This window comes from Solenopsis invicta, chromosome 4 (genome assembly GCF_016802725.1).
Source record: "Solenopsis invicta isolate M01_SB chromosome 4, UNIL_Sinv_3.0, whole genome shotgun sequence".
In the NCBI taxonomy this organism is placed as follows: domain Eukaryota; kingdom Metazoa; phylum Arthropoda; class Insecta; order Hymenoptera; family Formicidae; genus Solenopsis; species Solenopsis invicta.
Genome location: NC_052667.1, coordinates 4,409,427 through 4,430,877, shown reverse-complemented (window position 1 = coordinate 4,430,877; position 21,451 = coordinate 4,409,427). Strand labels below are relative to the sequence as shown.

The window sequence follows — 21,451 nt, the reverse complement described above, 5'->3', positions numbered from 1 at the left end:
AAATAAATCTCGTGAGGACCAGTGAAATAAAAGTTTCCAGTGTATGGAGTTCCTAAAATGATCTAAAAGCAAGTTGAAGGTAAGAGAGAGAATACATTTAAAAAAATGTATTCTCTCTCTTACCTTCAATATCTATTAATAATATTTGTGTTCTTTTTAATTTCTACACAGCAAAAGTAACCGCTCTAATTATTTTTTTTAATAAAATTATTAATGAGCTTCTCCATATTTAAATTATTGACAATATTTTGATGAATGTATAACATCCTGATGATATAAGCGTTTTTAAAGCATTATTGAACAAAAATAACTTTTTAAATGTCTTAAATGAGAGGATAATCTTTTATTTGAACAAGATAATACAGTGATCGTTAAAAGAACGCGAATAAATTTTGTGTATTCAGATATGAGATTTCTGATCTTGGGATTGTCTTATAAAAATTGCATTACATCCTTTAAATAATGTAATATTATTTTTCGTAAATTTGTAATTTCAAAAAATTAAGTATCACGATATAATTGAAACGTTTGTTCATCAAAGTAGTTTTGTGTCAGATCTTGAATGTCGAATTGTAAAATTGACTTATTTCCTGGACTCTAGCATGATTTTTGCCTACTGAATAATCTTCAAATAAATTTACAGCATCATGTTTTAAAAATTTCTGAATTGAATCGACCATTTGACATCATGACTTGGTTAAAAATTTCGAAATCCAAAAATTTTCCTTAAAAATGTTAAATTACATTTTAATCTTCTACAAATTATGAAATTCCAAACCTTGGATATTTACACGTATGGAATGTTCCTTCTTCCCATACACATTTCGCTGGTCTTGAAAAGGATTGTTATTTGGTTGGAACAAAAATTCATAGAGTTGTTTAGTAAAATTCAAAGACATAGATATTTGAAATTTATTTAATCATAAGCATGTACCGCTACAAACTTTTGTAACGGTATCTCAATACTTTCGCGAGCCAAAAAAACTTCAACTTTTTAGTAATTTATCTATCAAGCATGCAATATAAAAACATACAAAAAATTTATTTTGACATATTGAAAAAAAAAATTATAAATTTCTCATTTTCGTCGATATAATTCAATATAAAACAAAGAATACAGAAATTTTAATCAAGTCGGGAAGTAAAAGAATTTATATCGTCACAAAAGAATGTATAAATAAAATCATTATTTTATTATTATCAGTATAACATGAAAAATAATGTTACATCTTTATGAAAGAATATACCAATACAACAGAATTTAGTAACTATGTTACAATTCAAAGATAGGAAATGACAGAAAATTTAATAAGTCTATAAAAATTACAGTCCATATTCTCAACTCATTATTATCGATAAGTTTTTACTGATAAAAGTTGAGAATATAGGCGTATAAATTTATAAAAAAAAACTTCATTCATTAACATGTACGAGTATTTTACATCTTTTTATACAAATTATTTATAAAATTATCATTAACAAGTATTTATAATTTTCTTCTGCTTTATAATACTTATATATCTTATCATACAGAGTATTCTTCATGTTACTTCTATCTGTCCAAGATATCTTTATCGAAATATCTAATTTCCTGATTCGACTTCTGATGCAGTAGGAACGTATTTGACTTTTGCAATTCTTTATTTTTGAGCAGACAATTACTATCCCTATTGTCAATATCACAGTATCTTACCTGTTGTCGAACATAGTCATTTAGGCCAGATAATCGATTTGTGCGCGCACGCAGCTGATCGCCGTGCTTATAATTTTGAAATAATTCCGGTTTGGAATCTATTAGTTTTTGTATCTTACACAAATCTATGCTCACTTTAAAACAACATCCGTTGTTACTTTTGGTCTTAGTCCCGTCATTACAACGTACAGTGTTTTCCTGAAATGTCATGCACCGAATAAACTTTCTAGAATTGCATGTATCGATTTGCTTATTCAGGATACTGTGTTCATTAAATTTCGTGACATGTGCGACATTTTGATTATTAATGTTCAATCTCATTACATTCGTACTGTCTGAATATTTATAGCCGTTTGGTAACGTTGAAGAATCATCTGTATGATGATTGCTAATTCTATCGCCATCGGTATGTCGACTTGAAACAGTGATATCTTGCGATACTTTCGCAACATTTTTATTCATGTTAACAACGTTCAAATCAAAATCAACACCTTGTACTAATTTATTAGTTTCCTTGCCAAATAGCCGAGTCCCGGATCTGTCTTCGGCAGATACAGGAAACGCATTACGCACAAACGCTTGTTTAAGCTGTACATCTTCTAAATTAATGCGTGAACCTTGATCGGAACATTTGTTCGGAACAAATGTCACGCCATCCGTAACATTATCTACATTCATATTACAAATAGTTCGATTTAAAACACTTAAATTATTAGTATCACTTGAAATGAGATGCATCTCACTGTCATCTTCGTCACGGAAATGGTCATTCACAGACATGTCATCAACATTGCTCATCGGATTTACATTGTCTAATGTACCGCTACGTGAGAGCATTCTCACGGATTTAACTGGATCTAAATTCTCTTTGGTGTCATCCTTACCGTGCGCTATGTACTTAGCGCACGTACTTGTGTCGTTAATTAAACAATTTAAAGAACGAAAAAGTTTGTCGGAACGTTGTGTCTCAATTGAAGTATTGTTGATGTGATTTGAACTGCAGGAAGCTCCGAGAGACGCAAAGGCGGACGATCCTTTTGACTCCTGTGGTACAGTTACGTCTACCAATCGATTCTTATCCTTCTTAGAATTCATTGAGATATTTACGGAGAACGTATCATATAGAGTCATCTGGATAACACAGACATCACAATTAATACAAATTGGTAAATTAGTAGTTCGTTATTAATCGAATCTATGTGAAATATACCTGAAGATTATTTGAATCACAGACTTTAAATTTAAGGTCGTGTAGATTTATGTAACGCGGTATCAATCTAGGTTGATGACAGGTGTTATGGTTGTTTGTGACTTTAGGGAAGACGCTGCAGGCAACAGAACCGTTAACCTCTTGTTTGCTGGCCGCACTACAAAGTAATAAATTAATATTAATGTCTAAAAAAAATTCATCGTTTATATGTAGAATACTGTTCTACAAATACAAGTATCTCTCTGTTTACGATGGGATTACATTCCAAGACTAGGATTATAGATAAAATATCAACTTAAACTGATATATTATTAGTATATTTATATACATATTATTTAAGCAAAATAATTATTTTATATTAAAACCGATATTATAGATCTCTGTTTTTAAAAAAAATGATAAAATTCTCTTTTAAAAATTTAATTCTTAATATTTATTATAAAATTAATATGTAGCACAGACTTAACTTCAAGTCATAAAAAAATAATATTATTTTTTCTTGAAAATATAACTCAATATAAAATATTTAATATTATAAAATTAATATTTAATTTAGATTGATATGTTAAACGAGCTTTATTATCTACTGGTTCATTTGAAGATTCCTAACTTTTAACGAATGTTGGAATCGTTGTACTGTCGTTGCAAAGATACTTTATATATTTTATTAATAAAGAGCAATAACAATGTAACAATACCGTCTGTATCGTTAAGAGGTAAAACTATTTTACAATAGCACGTAGTCATAAGTAGATATTTTATTTTTGTTCTCCGTCGTTATATAGATTTATCAATAATTTATAGATCAGTTCGCAATAGAGATCGAAAAATATTTAGAAATTTGCTTTCAGTATGTACTCACCTGTTATGGGATTCGCTTGGTGGGCCATCCTTGGAACTGATAGAACCGGTCGGATAGACAGGTCTGGTGCCTGCATCCCCGTCACACTGTTAGAATCGCAAGTTATACACAGGAGAGTAGGTACGGGGAAATAGATCATAAAAACACATACTCCCCGCACCATATTTCTCACTAGAAATTCTATTTTATTCGAAAAAAATAATAATAAAAAAAAAACACGGGGCTTACGAAAGTTAATGGTACAAAAATATTTTATGAACATTAATTGTAATGAGTAATCATAAAATTTATCTTGAAACATTTTCAATGTTTTATGCAATATTTCAAAATCTTCATCATAAGAGTTCAATATAATTATTTTCAAAATTTTTAACGAATACTTACATAAGATTTGTTTGACAAGCCAATTCCAACACTGGATGTACTAGCAGATACATTTTCTTTCGAGGCAGTTTTTTGCAGAGTTACTCGATTGTCGATTGTATTCGGAACAGGTGCAGCAATTACATTGGCCTGTTTGACTGATTTATTTAAAAGCACATTTCTGAGAAGACTTTCCGACACGTGAATTAGATTACCCGGTGGTACAGCATATACGGCCGTTTCGTTTGTCTTTTCTACATTTTGATTTACAATCACAGTTTTAATAATCTGATTATCTGATTTGTGCGGTGCAGGTACGTTATTCAATGGTATAGTATACGTACTTGTTTCATCTCCTTTTTGAGTAATTTTAATGTCTGAGCTTGGTATTGGTTGCAAATAAAAACTGCTATTCGGCGGAAATTGTAAATAAACTTGATCCTTGTCAATATAGGTCACAAGTGCAGTATCAGGATTTTTTTGTGTGACAGAGTCATTGCTCTCTACGTTAACAGATACACCATTTTTTTCTAAATGCAATATTTGGTTTTCAAGCACTCCATTCGCCTTGTGAAATGCTACAAGTGGTGGAGGCGAATTGTTCTTTTGACTGTTATTTAACTGCGGAGTGAAAATGGTTGTAGCTGTGCATTTTGAGGAATCTTTATTATTGCCAATTTTGCTTGTAGATATGCTTTCGTTTCGTTGTCCATTTGTATTATTTATATTTGTATCTTTTGTATCATTTTTTACAGTATTTGAATTATTTGTGACAATAACATTAGTTGCTGAATTCTCTTCGGATAATTTTCCATCAAAACTATTTCTCTTGATTTTCTTACAGTTGTCAGTAACGCCATTCACTGAAAAATGTAATGTAATGTTATTAATTTTAGTACAGCCATTGTGTGTATGTGTGTATGGGTGTGTATGTGTGCATGTGTATGCGTGCGTGAGCGTGTGTGCGTATATATGTAAAAACTTTCTTCCTCTTTTTTTTCTCAAATTACCTTCATATATACTACGCTTTGCAGAAGAGGCAAGTGTAAAGAGTTGCTCCAACATATTATTGGAAGAAAGAGCTGAAGTATCAGTAGTGTTCTCATGTGATGTTACATCGTTGCATACATCAGGTACGCTTTCAAACACTTCAGGCGGTAGAGAAGTAACATTAGTAATTTTGATATTCATAAAGGACGCCTCACTTAAATTCATTTCGTTTGTTTCCTCTAAATCATCACTTTTTGAAGCAGCTACATCTAATGTGGATTCTATTGATGTTGCTACATCGACTTCATCGGAGGTACTTGCGTTTTTGTTTAAAACCTCTGACTCTGATACAGTAGATCGAGTGACATCATTGTCATTTAATAAATCGATTGTTACACTTTTGCTCTTAAATTCTGCAGAAGTAGCATCTGATTTTGCATTTAACTGCGATTTAAAAGTCGGTGTATGCTGTTGCTTGTGTAAGGGTGGAGAATTTGTTTTGCGTTCTAATGCAATAAACTGTAATAAAAATAAATTAAAATCAATAAATTTTTGATGATGCACATGAAAATTCGATGTTTTCAACCATTAATTATGAAAAGTAGTTTAATTATTAGAAGAATTATCCAGTACCGTACAGAACTCTATATCGAACGATGTCAGTTCTTTATCGACAGATAACAGTTATTAATTAGGACATCTGTTAAACAAATCTTTGTAAAACACTAGATTACGCCCAAGAAACTAACACGAGCTTCGCTCACTCACACTCGCGCATTTCTGCTCGGATATAAGCATTACGTTAAATAAAAACTCTTTAATGCTAGCAACGAGAAATAGATTAATAGTACGAGAAAGAGTTAGCATGTAGGAGTCAAAATTAAAGACGTTCATTTAACAATAACGAAACATCGACGAGACGCGCTTCGCGTCTATTTCACTTCAAAGACTTGATCCGGCTCGTTTAAGCTCAGCGCAGACATAACAATATTAATAATACATTGTATACTTAAAAAATTCCTATTTCCCATTCCTATCAATTGAGGAAGTTTTAGATGTCTGGTACTAGAAACACTTCCCCCAAAAATAGTTAATAGATAAAAGCATTATAATTTTGATTTTAAAAATAGTTAAACGCATATTTTAAATTTTTACTATTTTTAAAATTAAAATTTAATCAATTACCTCTACATCGTCATCGCTTTCAATTGTAATAATATCTGCTTCATTCTGAATCGATTGAATTTCTCCTCCATTTTTAGACAATTGCCTTTCTTTCTGAGCGTTATCTTTCTTACTTTGTTCCTCAGAGTTATTTTCCTTACTTTCTTTCCGAGAACTATCTACTTTATTTTCCATCTGAGAGTTATCTTTCTTATTTTCTTTCTGAGAGTTAGCTTCCTTCTTTTTTTTCCGAGAACTATCTCTTTTACTTTTTTGTTGAGAAATATTTTCTTTACTTGTCGACGGTTCTCTCTTCTCATCGTTACGATCTGATGATTCCTTGGTATCTTTTAGACTAGCTTCAACATTTGTTTCAAGATTAGTATTTGTTAATTCCAACCTGCTAAATAAAATAGCAAGTTATGTTGTAGTTTATATTCCATATAATCGAAATACTTCCTATTACGATTATCATTATTATCAACCGTTTATGTAACTTATTCATCTTCTGCTGTAATAATTTGAAAGATCGTGGCCCAGGTCGCAACTTAACGTCCTTAGAATCCGAAGAGGTGCGAAGACGTAAAGATGAATTACTGGTCACTGAACACGGTAGCAAGGGAACGTCAGTTCCCACAGAGATATCTGTATCACTGTCCAAATCTGAATCTGAGTTTGAGTTCGAATCTGAATCTTGCTCAGAATTTGAATCAGAATCTTTAGTCTGACTAGAACTTAAAGGAAAAAAAATATAGAAATTGGGCATTGTTCTGTCAAAAATATTAATTATTCAATTACCTCAAAATACTAAGAATTATCCGCAACCTGTAAGATTAAAAGATTAATAAAACAGATATGGATACATACCTGCTTCTTGCAGAACCGTTACTCAGTCTTTCATGTCTTTCATGCTCTGCTTTACCTTTATGAAAAAAATACATAAAATTATGTCATAAATGTATCTTTCTTGTAGCATATAACTCTTTTACAAGATACTTACGTAATATGGAAATACATTCGTTGCATTCCCATACAGGATTGGCCCATTTTAATTGTCCACAAGCCATATGAATGCCTTGTGATCCGCACATTCGACATAGCGCCAATTCCCACTTACTAAATATTTTAGAAAAATTTTATGTTTTTCGTATTGCATATAGCTTTAACATTGTTACAAGCAATTATTACTTACGCATTACTACTTATATGTTTTCTTCCCTTTGGACAATGACACATCGGTGCATCGCACTGATCATGCCTGTACAAAAGCTCTTCAAAGGCGTTTGGTACCAATTCCCATGAAGCATCTCTAATTAAAAAAAAAAAAAAAAAAAAGAAAAAACAAATGCTTATATTATTTTATGTGTTATATTAATTAATATCGCAAAATTAAATTAAAAATCAATTTAATATTACTGATATCAACAGGCATATCTATAAACCTCTTCATCTCGAAAACTAAAGAATCTTAACACAAAAAATCATTTAGTTGGTAGGTCTTAAGGGGGCAGGAGTCTTTGGAGGGTCAAAAAAAGCCTATTTTTATAATTTTTTCTTATGGAAACTATATGAGCAATTGATCTAAAATTTTACACACATATTTATCTATATTTTGTTGTTAATCAGTAATTTTTCCAAGTAAAAAGCCCCTTCAAAAGACCCTGCCCCCTTAATAATAGCTTATTTACTTGTAGTTAAATTAAAAATTTCTCAATTTAAATTTTTATATAAATAAAATAAAAAAATAATTTTTAACAAAGTTTTTTTTCTTGCAATTCTAGAAAATATTTTCTGTTAGATTTTTATATTCAAGATAATCAGATTTTTTAATCTAAAAAAAATTTAATTTAGTTTAATAATTATTAGCTTACTTGTAAAATCACATTATTTAAATGTAAAAAATGTAAAAATAGAAAACTATATACTTTAAATAATATATCTGTATACTTAAAATTTGTACTTAAAAAATAAACAAATTCCCTGCATCAAAATATGTTTTTAAGAAAATTTTTTTCATAAAAATATTTTTTTTTTCAGTACGCATATTTCTAACTTGTACCATGTTAAATTAACAATCAACTTTCACAGAATTTGGAGTTGCAAAACAATGAAAAATAATGGCTGTATCTCATTATACTTACTGACTCGGCACGAAAATACCATATTCCAACATAGCAGCTTGAAAATCTTTCTTATTGTTACATAATGGACACTTGAAAAAATATCCCGCACTCAATGCAAGTTGCTAAAATAAGCAATTTGTATATACATATATCTATATTCCTATTGTAAAGAAAATAACATATGCAAAATTGATAAAGACTAACCTGAATACATTTACGATGAAACCATGCATCTTTTTTACAACAAGGAGCCCATAAAGTGTTCACAAAATCATCAGTGTTAACTTTGTCATAACAAATATAACATAATACATTATCTACTGAAACAATTTGTTTTAAAATCTGATCATCAATCTTTTGTCTTGGCCTGTGGTCTACACAATATGATCTAAAACATAAATTTTTTTGTCACACACCAATCGTAATTAATAAATCAGCCAATTCAATTTTTTTCCCTCACCTAAATTCTTTGAAATACTGATGTAGAGAACCTTCCTTCAAACCACAGGGTAAGTGAAACTTCTTGGTGCATTTACTAAGATAGCAACCCAAAGTCGCACCAAGCTTCTTGCAATAAGAACAGTGCTAGAATTATAAAAGTTATTAGAATATTCATTAAATTCGACAAGCACAAACATAACTAAAATAATTAAATGATTTTTTCCTTTTTAATATGCAAAAAATTGTGAATATACAGGGTGTTCATTAATGATTGTATACACCTTTTACCATAAAAGCGCGCTTTAACCATGACTTACCGACTGCATTCTATGTAATTTATATAGAGTGAAGTCATAAGTCACCTCTTATGGTGAAAGGTGTATACAACCATTGAACACCCTGTATGTTAAAAACTATTGGACTTATTTCTATATTGGTATATATCTTTACTTTAGATGTGTTTTACTTTATCAACTGCTCAATTACATTATGCTCAAATAACTTGTGTCACTAAATAAAAAGCTATCTTTTCTGCTGATACTACCATAAACAATAAAAAAATTACTGAGATTTAAAATTTAATGAAATTAGAAATCCCATGTTCTCACTCTTAGCATTTAAGTTGTTATCTCATTAACTGCTCTCCTTCATCTCTATCCTATTGTTCCTTAGGGCCAGTTTCACAACCTCCAGTTAACTTAACTGACCGGTTAAGTGTCAAACGTGATTGGTTATTTCAGGTCAATTCTACTTACAATTAGTGATAAATGCGATTGGTTAATTCCAATAAAAAAATCAGCCAATTAAGTTGACCAAAAATTGTGAAACTGGCCCTTAATGTTTTATAGCTCTAAATCTTATGATAAATTCAGTTAACTGCATTATACTGAAATAGTGCATATTAAAGACTGTCACATAAAATATTTAAACAAAGTAATTATTTCAGGTCTCTCAAAATTTAAAACATTTAGTAATTGAAATAGTAATTGAAAATAGAATACTGAAGGTCAGCGTAGGTAAAAGTGCGCAATCACAAGTATTAATATTATACGTTATTTATTCATTTAAAAAAATGTAATTTTTAAAAATAAATAAATAACTGAAATAATATTAATATGTGTAATTGAGCACTTTTACCCATGTTGACTCTCAGTAGCCTATTTTCAATTACTAAATGTTTCATAAAATATTTAAATACAATGGCATGATATAATTTTGACAATAAAATAATAAATGTACTTTGTTAAATTCTGTGACAGTATCATTATTGGATATTTGTTTAAAATATTTATCTGTTTTTACATTTAACTTTAATAATATCATATATAATAATATGCACTAATCTGGTGTAGCGCAAGTGACTAAATTCACTATTACACTGTCTCTCTTAAGTTGTGCAGACAAACACATGTGTCTTGTCCTGTTGTAATTTTTGTTCTGACTAATGAATTTTGAGGCATACATACTATCAACTAAACCATGAATCTTGTACTTTTTAGTACTATATAATTCAAGGTTAATCTACAATGTGCTCTTTTTTTCTTGCTTTTTACCTTTTAGCATACAAAAGAGACAAGAAACACAATTATTAACAAATAGTGTGCAAAGAAGAAAAAAAGCAAAAAAGAAAGCAAAGAACACATTGTAGTCTTTATAGTATTATGTTGCTTTTAATACATACCAATCTCTTTCCCCTGCGAAGTTCTTTTTGAATATCTTCCTCAAGAAATCCAAGTATGCCTTCATCGTCAGCTCCTTTCTGTTCCATGTTTGAGGACAAGAGCTAAAAGATTACCATCAATAAGTAACACAACAATTTAAAACACTCTGGTCTCTCTAATATTTGTCTTAGATTTTGTCTAATAAATGTCTTTTAGATCATATGTTCAGTGACACAACAAAGAAGAAACAGAAGCAAAAAAATCAAATATATCTGTCCATATTCAAAATATTGCAACGTCGAATACCTACCAAACAATAGTAATGCGTGACAATCCCATTGTGCTCATAGATCTTCCCGTACTCTATCTCGTTGTCCTCATTCAAATGGCAGAAGCAACAAGCCTTAGAATTGGAGGAAGACGAGCTGCCCTTGGAAGCAGACATCGTATCTAAATAAAAGAAGATCGCGATCAATGAAACATAACCACCGAGTATAATAAACTGATCCTGGGTATCTTTTTTATCACGGAAAATCACACGAACGAGCCGCGATAAAAACGCGGGAACGATCATTTGATGCGATTATCTAACAATAGATCTAACTGTGACGGGATGAAGATTAATTTACCTGGCAAACGCGGCATTGCACATGAGAGGACTGTCACGCCATTACAGACACGAACGAAGTCGAGAGTTTGAATCGTTCGGAGCAGCCAGAACGCTTCCTAGAGATTATCCTCTCAGAATCTTCCAACTTCTAACTGCTTCTAACGCAGCGGAAGGGGCAAGAGAGGAAAGCTACAAACAGAAGCGTCTTCAACCTTGGACGACGTCAACACAGTGCCGTTCAGAGCCGTTCAGAGCCGTTGGTCGGGATACATTCCGCGAATGATCGCAGAGCAACGATAATTTGGCGCTTCTTTGTAAGCTTGCGCCTCATCTACAAGAAAAGTAGCTCCTCAGTCTTTTCCGTTTTTTCACAGATCCTCACAAATTATTTCAAATCCCCATCTTCATTCGTATAAAAAGAATTATCTTTCAAATATTTATTTATACATAACACATATGTATATATATCACATATAATTTATATACTATGACGTGTATCAACTTTTTTCTGTTGGAGGGAAAACGAAGCTGCCAACTCGTCGCCGATTGGTTGTGAAACGAGGCGTTCATAAAAACGCGCGCTTATCATTGGTCGTCTTGTAACTCAACAACCAATCACATCCATTCTTATGGACACAAGAAGTCAGTACTGGACAAATTTTCGAATTATTATTCAGCAACAAGTAATTAAAGCTTTATGGTGAAAGTATTCTGAATAATTACTATAAATTATTATAAATTAGATAACACAAAACAGAAAAAAGAAATCAAGTTATAAGATTACTAATATTTCTGACTTCAATAATAATAAACTGATAAAATCTCTGAATCTCTTGAGTTATGGACTCTATTTTATTTATTCAATTAGGTAACACCGAAAAGATAGTTTAAATATGCACGTAAAGTATTTGTATTTTATGGGTAACATTTCAAGAATTTTTTTATCTTTGCCTTATTTTCGTATTTATAATATTGGTTTTGCGTCTACGCGCGTGCGCAGAAAGAATGGGAATTTAATTAAAATTGATGTAGCACTCAAATTTATACATTTAATTATAAAAATATTACTAATATTTACAGAAATGTTAACAATAATACTATTTTACAAAAAACATTTGTAATTAAAACTAAAATACTTTGTTTTTGATCATTTTAGACAAAGAATCTATTTCCATGTAATAATCAATACCATTCAGCAACTGCATTTATTTTCTTGATTCCGCTGGAATTATTTCCATAAATAATACTATTCATATAGGAAGCTTGCGCAAGCTCTTTACGAGCCTGTGCCATTCGGTACAAAACAGGACAGTCGAGAGATACGCACTCTATGTCACCCAATTGTCCGATACAAGAATGACAAATCTAAAAAAATAATCCATTATTAAATAATGATAATTGATTAATCGTAATTTACGACTTAAAGATGATAAATGTACGCCTAATGATACGTGTAAAATCTTTCTCTTGTACTTACAGCAGTGATTTGTTGATAATTTTTCTCCAATTGCTTGATCTTTTCAAGTAGTACAAGAACAGTTCGAGTTGGTTGCAAAAGGCAATCTGGACAAATTTCTTTATTGGTCTGTTCCCCACAGGTAATGCATGCCGTTGAACTGAAGAATTGGCGAATAGTGGATTTTAAATTGTTTCCTCCTAAGTTTGCGATATTGTCAAAATTTGAACGATGAGAAATTTCTTTGTACCTGTAAAATGCGCAATATTCAGTTATTTTCATAATTATAACTCGATAAAACAGTGATTATTAGGGGTGTGTGGGTACTCGAGATTTCGGGTTCAGGTCGGGTCGGGAATTTTTTTCGGAATCGGGTCGGGACCTGAAAATTTGTAAAGTTCGGGTACCCGAAATCAAGTCGGGACCCAAAATCGGGTCGGGACCCGAAATCGAATCGGGTTTCGAAATCGGGTCGGAACCCAAAATCGAAACGGTTCCCGACTCGATTTCGGGTACCCGGAAGTTTCGGGTATCCGAACTTTACAAACTTTCGGGTCCCGACCCGATGCCAAAAAAAAATCCCGACCCGATCCAAAAGTCGGGTACCCGTAATTTCCAGTACCCGCACACCCCTAATGATTATACATCTAACAATTATATTATCTTAAATTGTTATCTGGAAAAATATTTAATAAATAACAGATAATTTATATAAATGTGAATAAGGATTATCATGGAAATAATATGATACATGAATGTGTTGTAGATATTTGCAATTATTAGGGCTTTCATGCACTTACCACGCATTGATGTCAATCCCAAACAAGTTAAAACAGCGATTGAGGGGCGGTATAATGACTTTTGTTATATAATACACAGAATTTGGAATTAATGATGGATCGGCGACGACTTCCATCGGTGTGCGCACGCAGTGGATGAGTGCTTGATTGGGTGCACCGGCGATGATAACGTAACGAACGCGCTCGCTGGTGCGCGGCACAGCGCGCGGATCCTTTTTCATCAATCTACGTGTCAACTCCAATGCAGGCACGCAAGCGTTGGCCTTGTATCCATGCATTCCGCGAAACTCTTTTGCGAATGTTAAATCCAGAATAGACACACGTCGCTGAAAAATCTTATCAAATTGCCTGGTAACGTACTGTTTCACCAGGGAAACATCCTTCGTCTCGAATAAAACCTTAAGAGCTTTCTCGAGTATCTGCAACATGTGAATATTTAAGTTAAAATTACAAAAGCTATCTTCTTAGAGCACATGTTGATGTTTTTACTTTAGAAACGGCGGGACATCCATCTCTGCGAACTGTCTCGATTCCCTTCGCCAGAAACTCAGGCTTCTCCTGATCGCGAGTTTCATACATGTATCCGCAATATCGCTTCTTCGTCTGGAATATTAAATTTAACAATTTAATCGTTGATCTTTGTTCTATACATAATAATTACTATACACTAATTTTGTTAATATCTTACTTGCAAAATGGATGGATAAAGAACTTTTTCAAATTTGAGTTTAACGGGCGGGGGATTAATCGCAGTAACAGCATCTGCGATTTCCTCGCCGATAGTAAACGCTTCTTCTCGAGATTTCCCGGGTAACAATACAAATAAGGAGTCTGTATCTCCGTAAACTACTCGGCCGCCCCATTTCGGCGTGGTTTCCACCAGTTTGATCGCACGTTCCAATGTCTCTCGTCCTTTGCTAACTACGCTATCACCTATCTAAAAAAAAAAAACTTATGAAATAAAAGACAAGACATACATATTATAAAATTTTTGTCAAATCAATTTATATCATTTTTATTATTTTATTATTATATCTCGAAGAAATATCATACCTCGATGCATGGCATTCTACCGCTAAAGTTGGCGGATGTGTAACCATAAGTAACATTTGCAATCAGTTTAAGGCCTAACTGCTGAGAATGAAGAACGCGTTGCAACGTACGATTTTTTGCTGGATGCAGCTTCATAGACTCCTTTACCATCAGGCGGGTATTCAAAATTTCCGTTAGCATACGAGGTAGTATTCCCTGACGGACCTCTTTTTTTACAAAAGCTACGCCGCAAGGCGAAAAGTTTATTTTGCCTTGTAACTTTAACGCGGTGTTCTTCCTTATCCTTAACGTCGCTGCACCAAAGTCAAATGGCCCGTATCTAACGAATAAGAATAAAATAAGTTAATAAATTTAATCCGATATATTTTGGTACTGAAGGTACGTACTGGCCTATGTGCTCTATTCTTCCCAAACACGTAGAGAAACAGTAATTATAAGCGATAATCATGCTCGGATATAGACTCTGAAAATCAAGCACGACCAATGGATCGGTATAAAATTTAGATTCAGGTTCCATGATCAACGGTAGGCATTCCGGCGCTCGCATCTTAGCTCTTTGGTGCATGGACGGTGAAATCGGAATATAATTCATGGGTTTCGCTAATCTGAGCATCATAGATTCGACGCGAAACTGTGAACCTCGCGAGAAAACCTCGTAAAATTGTATACCGAAAAGTCGAGCGTGTTCACATGTGCGACCTATAATAAAATGATGAATTTAACAAAATTTGATATAAGTAATAAAAAGTATCATAAAAATGTATAGACAAACATTTAAGAATTAAAATTTTTAATCTTACCTATAATATCCAAGTGATTCAAAAGCTTGATAGTACCCACGACTCTGATAACGTAATGACGTATAACTCTACTTTTTAATATCATGCTCTCTTGTTTCCACCACGTGGACAATGCCTTGAAGGAAGGACACGGAATTCTTTCGTGTAAAACATGATACATGACATTCTCAAAAGTGTACGTCAGTAATGCTGAAAGAAATTAAGTTGTTCTCATTTTCTTTTAAATAGAAAAAATTAATTGATTTTAGAAAGTACTAGAAAATGCCTCACCTGCTTCATGTCTCATGATCCTCCAGACATCAAGGATATTACGCCCGAGTACTTTTATTTCATTTGCATCGTCCTTTTCAAATGCGTAAACATCAGATTTGGAAAATATCTGTATGTGTGGAACTTTCGAGATTCTCACTGGAAAGTTATTAAGCCGAAGATACAATGCTCGCTGAAAAATGTAACCCCACGAAAGCGTCTCCACTTCCCAGCCAAGTAGAACGTCCGGATTGTGTTGCTCGATTAATTTTATAAGGTTGTCGAACGCATCCTGTTCCGTTGCAACATACAGGATTGGACACATTGCGCTGGCAGAATGTATCTTATTGAGTCTTGCACTAACAGAGTTAGAATTTACAATTATAGCGCCTAAAACAAAAAAATTTGTTATAAATAATCTTACGTTATACTTTAACAAGTTTTTTTGATTCACAAAGCGAGATCTTGAGAGATATATAAAATGCTTTTCATAAAAAATTATTAATTATTATATACTAATTAAAAATTATTAATTAATAATTAGTTTTAATCACCGTGTTCTATCTGTTGCTCGGTATCCTTTGGGGCGTCGTTGTAAATCGCGTAGAATAATGCAGCGACAGAATCATATTGCGGATCAGGAAGAAGTTCTTCCCGAGTAACGGCGTGCACTTCGAGAGACAATAACGTTAGATACTGATGCTACGGAAAAATTTTACAAAACGTTAAATAAGTTCTAAACTATCTAAGTTGAATTAAAATAATAAACTTACTACTGTTATTGCTCTGGCTTTTTGAAGATTCTCGTTTGAGACGTTACTGCAGCTTCCCTTAGATGAACATTCGATTTGGCCGTACGAAATACCTAGATGCGTCTTATCTTGTTTATGTAATAACGGATTTTCCAGTGCTCTTTTTAAGGAAGGATCTAAACTGTTCTCCAAACTGTTTTGCAAATTATCAGAATTTTGTGTAAACTCTTTCCTGGTTTCGTCAAATAATGTTCCGCTCAGTGTGTTTCGTTGAAACATTGGTGAATGCACATGTTCTTTGAAATTTGAATCGTTATTAATTAAATTATTCGACGTTCCTGGCTGGGATGTATTTTTTTCATTAAGGGCACTAGTTGACAAATGCTGTACATCTTGTACATCTAATGCCTTTGCCTTACTCTGCTTGCATAATTTGGCATCGGAATTTTTTTTCGATATATATTTTTTAGCTCTAATCCAATTTTTAACATCTTTAGAGGACGGCGGTTCTATAAGTGGTTTAATCGTTAATGAGTTATAGCCTGCAAGCATCCGTTTTATATGACAAGACTTTATGTTTGCTCCGGAAGGATGAAATTCATTGACCTTCATTCTTCGCCATAGTTTAATACTCGTGATGTCTTCTAGACTGGATTTAAATGCGGGCACATCAAAATACACAGCATTCGCGTTCGACAATTCTTTTTGTTTCGCGAGATCTAGTTTATCGCTGAAAAATGGTTTTTGCGATCTACATTTCGGAATGCCGTACATCGTCATACTTTCCAAAATTCTTCCAGGGCTAGGAGGTTTGTATATTGTAGTAATTAAAATTATTGCGTTCCTTGATGAACGACGAATATTCCGTTCTAACGACGAACCCTGACTATCGCTCTCTAACTTTTGATTGAGGTGCTGAGTGAAAGTTACGTTGCATACGTCTTCTTCGTCTTCATCGAGATCAGTTTCAGGAATAATTTCATCGTGAAGTTTCATGGAGTTTTTCGCCAGATTTTGTATATCTGACGCATAGTCTCTTTCGGGAGATGTATCATTATTACTCTTGTCTGTACATTGGCTATTTGGAACGCTATTGTTACTATTTTCATTAGTGGAAACAAATGCAGTTGCATCTTGATCTCTTGAATGCCCAGGTGTGATTAAAGTCTCAGACTGGTTTGTGTTATAATCTAATTTTGTACAAATATCCTCTTCATCGTAATCTAAGAAAGACAGTCTTTTACGGACCTCTTTACTTTTCTTAATTAATAAATTTTCACTATTTTTACTCTGTTCATGATCTTGTATTGGTTCGTCGACCGTTGTCATTTTATCAACTTTTACAACATGGCTATAAATATATATAACAAAGATTACTTATATAACTTAAATAATTACAATTTCTAAGCGATATGAAATATATAGATCTTACTTCTTAGTATTTATTTCATTATCAGTAGCTCCATTATTTTCTGGAAAAAAAAAGAAAAACTTATTTACAATAATATAATAAATATAAATTCTAATAATAATTATATAATAATAATCTAATAATAAATTGAGAGAATAGCATATTATTAATAAATTTATTATTAATGAAATAAAAATCATGCCAGATTATTTAAAAAAAAAAAATAAATTCCTCATAACTATGATAAGAATACTTAAATTACCTAGATCCGAATTTAAATATTTTTCACGAAGCAAGTTCACACGTAATGGGTGTATTTTGGTGTGCTTTGGTGTAATGCATGAAGTAGAAGGAACGTCGGATGTTGGCACGTATTGATTTCTCTTCGGAGATTCGCATCGTTGTACAGGATTTTTAATGGATTTTGGAGATGTAATAGTAATATTAAGAGGTGAGTAATTTCCTGACAATTTTGGACTTCGAGGCACCTTGCCTGGAGAATTGTATTTTTTCTTTGGCGTTTTGATAGTCACGTTTCTTCGTTTACCAGGCGACCCGTGATCGTCCTCTTGAAAATCAAATTTTCGCTTCTTTGGTGTAATCTGAACTATATTATTTTTTTTACTAGATTTATAAACGCATATACGTTCCTCTTGTACATCGATTGTCGCATCGGCTTCGGATTCAGTATCGCTCGAGTCGGTAGCTGTAGCTCCATCGACATTCGTTATAATAAAATTCATTGAAAAATTACATGGTTCATAATGTAAGCATTGATTGATATTCAAAGGTACTTCTTGAATACGTGACTCAGAAGAATCTGGTTCGTAATTACACTTGTCTTTTTCATAATCTGTTATACAATTATTGTGTTCCAAAGTTTCAAACGTTTCTATTTCATCTATATCATAAACATCCAAGTCTCGATGATCCGGTTGTAACTGACATCGAACAATATATAACTCTTCCTCTGTCTTTTTATTATGTACAATCCTTCTTTTATCTTTTAAATAATTTGACTTTTTTATAACAGTACTTGTGTTGATATAGATGGGTAGATGCTTTACATTCGTATCTAGCAAACTTTTGCTGGTTTTTAAAAATATATGAAAATAATATCTATTTACAAAGTTATATAACTCTTTTCTTAAATGACATTTGTTAGGATTATTTGCAATATATTTAATAATGTTTATTAAGTTTATATTTCTACGTGAAATATGTATAACATAATCTTTTTTAGTGTTAATAATACAATCATTTTTAAAATTTTTAATTATTTTAGGAAGACACTGAACTTCCATATAACACGCAGTATTATTTTTATTTAAATTACTTGTCTCTTTTTCATATTTTAATAACTCATATGAATCATCAACGCCATCAATTTGTGGAAAATTCACTAGTGTGACATCTAAATTTTCTACATTGACATTTGAGTCATCTGCAGATTCAATATTCTGCTTATCGGTAACTTTTACCATATTTTCACATTGATCGGATCTCTGATTACACATTGATTCCCAAGAACTTAAGTTGTCTAGATCTAAACTTGTGATATTTAAATCCTCATTCTCTTCCTCCTCCTGATCATTTTTAATTGGTTCGAATGTAGAATATTGAGACCCGAGAACGCTATCGTCATCTACGTTACTCGCAATTTCATTTTCTTCTGCTAAGTCAGCTAACATTTCTACCAATTGCATATCATCTGCATCCACTGCAAACAAAAAAGATTTTATTAATTTAACAAATAATATATTCACTCAATAAATGTACTAGTGAATATAAAATACTTACAAATACTAGTATCTGTTACATTACTTTGACTTCGAGCCACTTCTAAAAACGCTGATGAGGCCAATTGCAATAATTTATAACTATCAGAAACTGATCCTTCAAGATTTTCTTCATATACAAGAGATTCATTGTGGTTTAAAACACAAGATGCATTTAAGACATTTTCATTATCTTCTACTTCAATAGGATATGAAGATACCATCGCATTTGAAACAATTGTTTCATTGCTCTAAAATAAGAAAATAAAACAAATATTAACACAGATGTATATATTAAATATATTATCATAATCTAATCGTACAACGAAATACTTGTGATATAACAGCTAGTCTCTTTAATAATTGTTCCTCTTGATAGATATCATAGCTCGTTGGAGGTAGAATAATTTTGCTGGGAGTTTTAGGATACAATAATTGCGATTTTGTGTCTTGCAGACCAGCTTCGGCCCTCCTCGCTTTTTCTTCTTCCCAGATCGCGGCAAGACCAGGATTCAGCTCCAATTTTTCATTAACACCTTGTCTGTTCAGAATCTCCGAAGCATGCACATCCACTTCCAGCTCACACATGCTTTGTCTCGTTACAGATGACGGCAGATACTCTGGCAAATCTAACAGATCCATTGAAGACTTGCTCTGACTATCTTCTGTTATACATCCTTGTGAAAGTTGTCTGTACTTTACACTGTTTAAATTTATTAAATTCATGCCATAGAGATTGTAATCTATCATAAATTGCATAATATATGGAATGTGTGCCTCATATGGCTGCAGAGTTTGATTGAGAATAACACCATTCTGAAAAGAGCGAAATAAATTCATTTCTTGTGGTTCAATACTTTTTCCTTAAAATGACATATAGCACCATCGCACTTGTACTTCATGTGCAAAAGAGCAGAACTATTTACCTGTAGCAAATCCGCTGTCCTTTTAATTATGGCTGGATTATAAAAATATATTTTAAAGAACAAGTGTTCCTTTTCATGGTAACCATAAAAGGGTCTGCAAAGAACAATATACATTATGCATCTAATAAATAAAATATGTACAGAAAGATAAATATCTTCTATTAAAAATAAAAATTTACTAATCTATCACGATTTAAATTTTCCTTACATTCCTGATACTCGTTGGATCTTGTATACATGTTGGTTGGTAGACAAAGCAGAACCAAAAGATGTATTCAGTGCAGAATCAATTGCGGCAGCTAGTTGATAAGCATGGCTATCCGTATTCTCCTGAACAGTGCATGGGACGTACATGTATGGAAAGACACCGTGGATATGCAGGCATGTCTTCTTGCCTAAAAGCACTCAAACTTTATATATACAGCAACATTTTTTGATAATATACAACTTAGCATAATCTGTAACGTATCAGGAAACATAATAAGATTATCTGATGTTACTTTTATTTACTCTTATTTACTTTTATTTACCTGTGGCAGTTGATCCGAATGCTCTGATTACCGGTACCTTTTTTACTTCGGAGCCACGGAATTCGGAAAATGTCACATCTAACTCGGGTATAGGGGGTGCCTGATAACTATCAATATTCACCAAAGTAATGGAAAACATATTCTGCAACAAGAATTTTGCATGTGACGGCTACGAATAGATGTGACATAAGTAGACTAACGTAAATAGTATTTTGGCAAAGAGAATAATTAATGAATCTTTGTTTACAGGATGCAGGAGGACAGATCATCGTAAGACACGTGCGGACTTTGGCAAACTTGTTCAAACGACGTAAACAGAAGCGTGGTGGGGACAAATAGGTTCGTGTTCATTTCGTCTGCACTTTCTGCATTTAAAACGAGATAAATATATATCTAGACCTTAGTGTGGAAAGAAGATAACAGAGAAAGTGCAAATGTACTTAAAGTATAGGACTAAAACCACTTGTTATTTTCCCTTTAATTTACATTTAACATTTAAAAATAAAATGTTTTTTAAATCTAATTTTTTTTAAAGAAATCTTTTAATTATAAATATGTATAAAAATTAAAATTAATAAA

General features: G+C 32.3%; 1 protein-coding gene across 1 annotated transcript; it reads right to left on the bottom strand.

The window, feature by feature from the left end:
- Window positions 1–1,172: 1,172 nt before the first annotated feature.
- Window positions 1,173–21,319, bottom strand: LOC105195818. The gene is made up of 35 exons (XM_026134768.2): window positions 21,120–21,319; window positions 20,873–21,014; window positions 20,551–20,737; window positions 20,343–20,436; window positions 19,750–20,232; window positions 19,439–19,667; window positions 17,901–19,358; window positions 17,660–17,699; window positions 16,249–17,578; window positions 16,030–16,177; window positions 15,497–15,865; window positions 15,227–15,415; window positions 14,813–15,125; window positions 14,427–14,745; window positions 14,062–14,310; window positions 13,863–13,976; window positions 13,374–13,792; window positions 12,595–12,823; window positions 12,303–12,482; window positions 11,137–11,233; window positions 10,818–10,957; window positions 10,528–10,629; window positions 8,866–8,990; window positions 8,610–8,793; window positions 8,424–8,527; window positions 7,475–7,591; window positions 7,283–7,398; window positions 7,150–7,204; window positions 6,768–7,016; window positions 6,304–6,685; window positions 5,139–5,637; window positions 4,150–4,991; window positions 3,766–3,851; window positions 2,904–3,060; window positions 1,173–2,824 (listed from the first exon to the last, which is right to left on the bottom strand). The coding sequence occupies exons 2-35, from the start codon at window positions 21,009–21,011 to the stop codon at window positions 1,553–1,555; spliced, it is 11,016 nt and encodes a 3,671-aa protein (XP_025990553.2). The 5' UTR covers window positions 21,012–21,014; window positions 21,120–21,319; the 3' UTR covers window positions 1,173–1,552.
- Window positions 21,320–21,451: the final 132 nt, after the last annotated feature.

What these genes read in the sequence shown, in the direction of transcription:
- LOC105195818 (XM_026134768.2), bottom strand. Translation starts at nt 21,011, where the DNA reads ATGTTTTCCATTACTTTGGTGAATATTGATAGTTATCAGGCACCCCCT. An exon ending in ATCCAACGAGTATCAGGAAT is followed by an intron (nt 20,437 to 20,550) that starts GTAAGGAAAATT and finishes TGTTCTTTGCAG; the next exon opens with ACCCTTTTATGGTTACCATG. An exon ending in GGACAGCGGATTTGCTACAG is followed by an intron (nt 20,233 to 20,342) that starts GTAAATAGTTCT and finishes CGCTCTTTTCAG; the next exon opens with AATGGTGTTATTCTCAATCA.